Here is an 8213-nt window from a genome sequence, read left to right as displayed (position 1 = left end):
TGAAATGATGAAATGAGGGAGATACTTCCTCTTGGTGTATTAGCCTTCTGTGTGCCACAGAATGTTGAGGGTGGGTATTCCTAGCATGTCAGTGGACATGGGAACTGAAGGCACTAGATAGGCAGCAACGGTGACAGGTAGGAGGCAGCTACTGGGTGTTCTGCAAATAGATTGGAATCTTACTCATTCCAGATTTCAAATCTTAGTATTTTCAGGCCAAATTGTATATGATACTTGGGCCTAATATTTGAGATTTTATTATTTTTTTGAAGGATAACAAGAGTTGATCCAATATTAACATTTCAGAAAAACTGAGAAGCCTTATTATCTAATAAGATCCAGAGCTTATTATCTAAGAAGTTCAGCAGAATTATAGTAAAAAGCAACAAAGAATCAAGACATGAGTTTTGATAAATATATATGTGAATATTTATATTTATAAAATATCTTTATTCTTCATAATACTCAGTACTGAGAATATAGTATATGCTTGATGTATAGTTTCAATTTACAGAAGTTTTAAATGTCCTTTAAAATTTATTTTAATTATATTATTTCAGATCTACCAAATCTATTCAAAGCGATCTGCTGAGGATATTTATAAAATACTGACATCTTACAAAGCTAATTACCTAATTGTAGAGGATGCTATCTGCAATGAGGTGGGAACCATGAGAGGCTGTAGGGTTAAAGATTTATTAGACATTGCAAATGGCCATGTAAGTAACCATTTGGAAAAAATTTTTTTTAGAAAAATTAGTTTATTTAAACTTGTAATCTTTAAACTTTATTTTTGGAACTTAACTAAGAATATAATTGAATTATGTAATAATGGGGAGAGCTTATTAAAAGTAGTTTGAAGTATTTTTTCAACATACAAAAGAAAAGCTGGGCATTTTTGCAAAAAAAAAAATAATAATAATATCAATACCTGAATTCCTTATTCATTGCTTGTACTTATGCAGGTTTCAACATTCATAAAAGATGGCATCATTTGATTTGATGATGATTTTATTTTGTTATAATAATCTAAAGAGCAACTGGTTATCTTGTTATATTCTTATGTTTGGAATTTTTAAAAATTTGATTCATGTCTATCTAGAAAAATTGCATACTGAATTAACACAGATCCTATTATCCACAAAAAACATGGGTCTTAAGAGCCATGTTAGTTGTTAGGACTTGGCTGTATCTTAATTTCTGCATTGATTTCAGCTATTTTACCAAGCTGGTGTGTGTGCGTGTGTTCCCTCGCCCCTGGCCATGGCCTTCCAGTGAAGGCAGTTTGTATATCTGAGACTTAGTGTTGGCTGGAATGAATTCTTGACTCCTGAGAAAGCTGGGGGTGAGGGATCATAGGAAAAGTTTAGTAAGTCATTGTAAGTGGTAATGTATATACTATTCAGTTTGCAGCCAAGATTTTTTCTATCTTTTCCTAAATAATCATAGCTCTTTATCTTATCCAAGATCAGTTTGGAGGTAAGAAATTAGTTTTTGTGATTTCCACTTTTCTTTTCTTCATGACCCCTTAATCTTGTAATAAACTTACTCTGTTTTATGTTGCATGCATTTTGAATTTCACTGTTGGTTCTTAGTGGCTGTGATCTTTGGTTTGTTGTTGACAAAATGGAATTGTTTGAAGCCTTGGTACAGTTTCAGTAATTGCTACTGTATTACTATCTGCTGTCTGGAGCCTTTCTGTTCTGCTCTGGCTACCCACCTTTCTGCTCTGTTTTGAGGATCAGCTCACTTCTCCTTTTACGTCATGCTTGGCATGGATTTAAGCTAATCTATCCTTTTAAAGTTGGCTATTTGGCATCTTTCATAGGCGTTAAAATATTACCTTTTTTTTTGAGATGGAGTTTCGCGCTTGTTACCCAGGCTGGAGTGCAATGGCACAATCTCGGCTCACGGCAACCTCCGCCTCCTGGGTTCAGGCAGTTCTCCTGCCTTAGCCTCCTGAGTAGCTGGGATTACAGGCATGCACCACCATGCCTAGCTAATTTTTTGTATATTTTTTAGTAGAGACAGGGTTTCACCATGTTGACCAGGATGGTCTTGATCTCTTGACCTTGTGATGCACCCGCCTTGGCCTCCCAAAGTGCTGGGATTACGGGCTTGAGCCACCGCGCCCGGCCCTATTTTTTTTTTTTATAACAACTCCTTCAAGCTAACTAAGCTATCTTAGTGAACGTCATTTGGTAAAAGTGTAAAGGTCTGCAAAAAGTCGCAAAAGTTTCCTTGCTTACTCAATAATTTATGAGTCAATTCTACTACATAAGACAGGAGTTTGAATATATTTGGGCATATAATATGTCCATTTCTCAGCCTTGGTAGGTTTCATGATAAGGTTCTTCACAGCAGTGAAAATGGATTATGGAAACATTGTGTTCTAAATTTTAGGATTAAATCTTTTAAAAAAACATTTGATACTGATTTCTCAATGTCAATGGGAAGTTCAGGAGTATAGTGGGCATGGTGACTCACTTATGAAGAGGCTTCTATTTGCTAACAGTGAGATGTTGTATAGATCAATCTTTATAAATAATGTGTTTTCATATAAATACAGTCATTTCTACATTGCATTTCTGCTATGTTTGATAAACTTTTTAATATTATGTTTTATATCTTTTAATAGATGGTTTGTGAAGAAGGTGACAAGCTAACCTACTCAAAATATGGGCGATTTTGTCATGAAGTCAAAATTAACTATTCTCCATATGTGAATTATTTCACTAGAGTATACTGGAATAGATCCTACTTTGTATATAAAATCAACACTGTGATATCCTTCCAGTCTTGAAAAATAACAGAGCCTTTATTTCAAAGACTACCTGAAGTAAAATGCAGTTTTCTTCTACCTAGTCGGTGTCTTTGCAGATCAGAGTATGGACATTTGAAATATTGCTGCTGCTTTCCCCATTCTGCTGTTAACTGGATCCAGAGTTCTGTGGGAAACAGAAGATCAAGCATTACTGTCCTTTGATTAAATGTGGTGTCTACCACTCTGCGGTATTCCAGACAGGCGTCTTCCTTGCTGCTACATGCTCTTTAACACTTCTACTGATTGCAACATTTTCCCCATAAAATCTTCATTCTATGATAATACTGATCTTGAATTTGAATATATTCAAGGTTAGAATAGATTTCTCAAACATAACATTTAATAAATACTTAATGTGGTATCATTATTTAGTAGAAGGAAGGAATTATTCCTACCTTCAAGCAAGTTTTGAAGGTGTTTTATGATGTATAACAACTGAAGTTTTACAATAAAACTAATTTAAATGTTAGCTGAAGATATGTGGCATTTAAATTAAGATATAAATTATATAAAGGAAAGTGATTTTCAAGGATATACATAAAGATATATCTAGAATTTTCATGATACTGTTATCATCTGCTGCTTATATAAGTGAGCACTTTCTTAGTAATACATAATGCATGATGTTATTGCATTTTTAAATGATAGTAAGTGATTAGTTTTCTCACTTATGCCTATTAATTTGATATCAATTTTAATCATGATAAAACAATAACTGTTACCTATAATGTATTTTTTTAAATGGACATTTAAAAGAATGTTGTTCAGGTTTTTAAAAAAAAAAATACTGATAGGGGATATACAGTCTGTTCACATGTTTTCTACTGAAGTACTAAGTAAAACATTTAATCTTTATCAGAATAAAAATATGTGTTCTGAAATGAGCAACAATTTCTGGAGATACATGCAGTTGCTATTAAACATGCTTCTGCATACAGATATATTATAAAACACAAGCAGTGTTATTTATGAAACTGTAATGCAGTCTTCAACATCAAGAAAAAATTATTATAATAAAATTTACAACACAGTGTCACAGTCTAAATGCTATGTTCCTCTAAGTATTTTCATATTTTTAATCATTTATTAAGATAAACTTTTAAAAAGTTAATTTGTCCTTATGACGAGATTCAGGATAGATGTAACCTATAGATGTGTCATTTTAATAAGGTGGGATACATGTTTAGTTTTTCCTTTTACTCCTGTTCAGTGAACAGATTTTCATAATTCTCACTTATTAGAGTGCTGCAAAACTTGCATTTTCGGTACTCTAAATTACTACATTAGAAGGGAGCATTTCCCCATTGTCTTTATTTTCTGTTATGTTGTAAAAGTACACTACATTAGAAAAGAGCATTTTTCCATTGTCTTTATTTTCTGTTATACATATGTTGTAAAAGTACATGCATTCTTAGGCTCTCAGATGCTTTGCTCTTTTGGAGCTTAAGAATTGTTTGATGATGATATCATATATCTGATAGATTAGTTTCAGTGGTTCTCATTTCACTCTTATACCTAATTTTTTTTCTTTTTTTTTTTAACCTAAATTTTTAACTATATTAAGATAGTTGTAGGTAGTGTACTTCAGGTTGACTGTGTACATCTGAGTAGTGAGTCACCAGTATTTTGCTTCAAGACTTCTGAAAATATTACCATAGTTACCTAAGCACACAGTGAATAGTTACATGGTAGTACTCGTGATTAGAGCATGTAAAACAATGTACTTTAAAAGTCATCTTCCGTATTTTGAAGGGGAAATAGAACCCCCTACTTTTTATGTAGTGTGAAATATTTACTTGAATTTTTGTTGATTTATATCATGACCACCTGTGCTGAATTAGGTTAAGTGCTTGTGTTTTATTTGACATATTAGTAAGTTGCTTTTGCTTCTTTCTGTCAACTTATTTCTTAAATAAAATTGATCTGGAAAAATTGTTAATGGGATGTTTTAAATAATGAATTTTTCATCTAGCATCATTTGAAAAGAAAAAGTAAGCTTTATTATGGAAATGATAATATTGAATATGACAGATGAGTTTATTTGCTTCTGGGATTTTTTTTTTTTTTTTTGAGACGGAGTCTCTTTCTGTCACCAGGTTGGAGTGCAGTGGCGTGATCTCAGCTCACTGCAACCTCCACAACCTCCACCTCCCAGTTTCAAACCAATCTCCTGCCTCAGCCTCCCAAGTAGCTGGGACTATAGGTGCCCGCCACCATGCCTGGCTAATTTTTGCATTTTTAGTAGAGACAGGGTTTTACCATGTTGACCAGGATGGTCTCCATCTCCTGACCTTGTGATCCACTCGCATTGGCCTCCCAAAGTGCTAGGATTACAGGTGTGAGCCACCACGCCCGGCCTATTTGCTTCTGTTTTAACTGCAGTTACAACAGTAGTACTAGACAACTTTAAGTGGGAAGCATTTAATTTGTTTCTTCACTTATTTGTAGAGTGAACAAATGATTCACAATTCTACAAGTAATTCCACTTCGGTAACTTAACAGTTCTTAGGTTTGACAATTAAGATCTACTATGCGAGGAGAAGAGTTTTTGGATTTTGGGTGGAAGGAATTTCTTGAAGAAATAAAAACTGTTCTTGGTATTGCAAACCCACTGATATAAGTACCTGAACTTATTTCTAAGTTTACTTTTTATTTTCAAAAAATTATTATATGTTTCCTCATTTTCCATAAGAAAATTTTAGTAATGTTTTCTCATCAAAAAGCACAGAAAAGTAATAAGCAAATCTTTGATAAAAGTAGCAATGGGATTTCTAGCCTCCTAAATTAATTTAGCCTCCCAAATGCCATACAAACAATCTAACATAAAATTTACCTTGAATAAGATCTATGATATTGATTCTGAGCTGCTTTGTATTTTTTCTAACTTTGGCATCTGTACCTTGGTGTTTTCTGTTAGACTGGTAGATTTTAGAACCTAAGGAGTATGCATTGTACTTCCAATGCTAACTTTTTTCTTCATTACTTTCTGTGTATATAGACGGTATTTTTTTGGTAGAACATTAACCCAGATTGCTAATAGCTTCATGTTATGGCATTCTTCTACACAGTCCAGACTGATTTAAGGAAAAGCAGAAATGGAAGTCCAGATGTGTTATAAATTGAGACTGAAAAACATGCTTTAAAAAACAGATTTAATTCCTTGAAGAGCACTGTGAATAGGCATTGTATTGTTTTGTGTCTCAGAAATCAGTTGTTTTGAGCTCCTATTTTGAACTGTTAAAAAAATTTTGTGCTTTTTGTGGATAAAAGTAGTGCCTCTTTTTATACAACTGACAGGGTTTTTAAAAATATGTAAGTTCTTTTTTGGTAAATTTATTTTAAATGCTTTAATATTTATAGGGTATATGTTATTAATTAATCTGTATATTTTAAAACTTTTTGTAAAGCCAATAACTACTTCCTGATTTACATCTCAGTATATTCTCCTTTTATTTGCTCAATTAAAAAAAATATGTAGTCTCTATTGTTGCTATTTACTAATCATTTTAGATGCCAACATGTATCAAAATTATAGGTACAAAAAGTTGCAAGTAAAATTCAGCAATTTCCTATTTGTTTTTTAATGTGTAGGAATAACACTTTAAATAAACTTAGGTGTGAAAATTGTAAAGGAACATATATGACCACTGTTTTCTGTACATTAACGTCTAAACATTATACTTGTTTTTCATAATAAAAGACATTTTGGAACCAAATTTGCTGAGTTTAGCATAAAAGCATCTTTTAATTATTTCTAAGTTTCCTAAAACGTGCAGCATCTTAATCTTGGCATTTCTAATCCTATGTGTTGTTCTGTAAGAGGTACACTGGACTTCTAACCACTACCTGTATTTAGTAGAATAATGGTATCACAAAGGAACAAGAATTCCAGACTTATAGTTTGATGTCTCATAAACAACCCTTTCATATTTTGAGTGAGTGGCTTTGTATAGCTATTTAATAGAGATGAGTACAGTTGGTTGTATATATACTATCCTCCGAGTCTTATCTGTGACAGTGTGTGTTTAGATTAAATATGTTCCTCCTGTAACTAAAGTTGCATCTTTGCAAAGGATGAAAGTTCATTTCAGCAGAGACAAATTCTTTAAAAGATTTGGGTTATAAACTAACACTTCAAATTTTGTAATAATCAGTATACTTTTATCAAGAATGAAATTATTTCATGCTTAATTACCCTCTTTACTTTGTTTCCATAACAAATTATTTTCAGAATTTTAAGTTTTATTTTATTTATTCATGAGCTTTATTGGCAACACCTTTACTGAGATATAATTCATATACCACAGAGTTCCACTTAAAATGTGTAATTCAGCCAGGGGTGGTGGCTCAGGCCTGTAATCCCAACACTTTGGGAGGCTAAAGTGGACAGATTGCTTGAGCCCAGGAGTTTAAACCAGCCCCGGCAACAGGGAGAAACTCCCATTTCTACAAAAAAATTGGACATGGTGGCCCACACCTGTAGTCCCAGCTCTGTGGGAGGTTAAGGCAGGAGGATCATTTGAGTCAGGGAGGTGGAGGTTGCAGTGATCACATCACTACACTCCAGCTTGGATGACAGAGGGAGACCCTGACTCAAAAACTAAATAGAAATAAAATATACAATTCAAAAATGGTAAGACATTTTTATTACTCAAACCTCTGGCTGTCAACCCCAACCACTCTGTCCTCCCCAGCCCTAGGCAACCACTACTAATCTACTTTCTGTCTCTACATTTGGACATTTCATTTAAATTGAATCATACAATATGCTTCTTTCACCTGGCATCTTTTTAAGGTTTATCCATGTTGTTTCTTATATCATTCGTTCCCTTTTAATGCCAGATAATATTCCATTGTCTGTATATACCACATTTTATTTATCCATTCATTAGTTGATAGACATTTGTGTTCTACTTTGTAGTTATTATGAATAATCTGATAGGATTATCTGTATACAAGTTTTTGTGGGGGCATATGTTCATTTCTCTTGGGTATATATCTAGGAGTTAAATTGCTGGGTCATATGGTAACTGTGGTTAACTTTAACCACCAGACTGGTTTCCAAAGTGGCTGCACCATTTTACAGTTCCCCTCAACAAGGAATGAGGATTCTGATTTCTCCACATCCTTGCCAATAATTATTATTTTCTTGATTATAGCTATCCCAGTGAATGCAGCTGTTTCTCACTGTAGTTTTAATTTGCATTTCCATCATAGCTAATTATGTTGAGCACCTTTTCATGTACTTATTGGCCATCTGTATATCTTCTTTGGAGCAATGTCTCTTTATTTTCTTTGGCCATTTTTAAGTTGGGCTGTGTTTTTATTGAGCTGTTAAGTGTAAGGCCAAATATATGATATGGAAATACTTCCTTCCATTCAGTGGGTT

General features: G+C 33.3%; 1 protein-coding gene across 12 annotated transcripts in view; it reads left to right on the top strand.

Moving 5' to 3' along the window:
- Positions 1-6540, top strand: part of DPY19L4 (dpy-19 like 4) — a 67784-nt gene extending 61244 nt beyond the window's left edge. For 11 of the 12 annotated variants that reach the window (XM_078352671.1, XM_035276487.3, XM_078352670.1 and 8 more), the window contains 2 exons: positions 561-719; positions 2639-6540. In XM_078352671.1, the coding sequence (XP_078208797.1) occupies positions 561-719; positions 2639-2803 (324 nt within the window). In that variant the 3' untranslated portion in view covers positions 2804-6540. The remainder of the gene's footprint in view (positions 1-560; positions 720-2638) is intronic. The other variant, XM_035276490.3, reaches the window with a different exon arrangement.
- Positions 6541-8213: the final 1673 nt, after the last annotated feature.

The sequence above is a fragment of the Callithrix jacchus genome, chromosome 16, assembly GCF_049354715.1.
Source record: "Callithrix jacchus isolate 240 chromosome 16, calJac240_pri, whole genome shotgun sequence".
Taxonomy (NCBI): domain Eukaryota; kingdom Metazoa; phylum Chordata; class Mammalia; order Primates; family Cebidae; genus Callithrix; species Callithrix jacchus.
The sequence above is the reverse complement of the archived record's forward strand: the minus strand, read 5'-3'. Positions and strand labels throughout refer to the sequence as shown.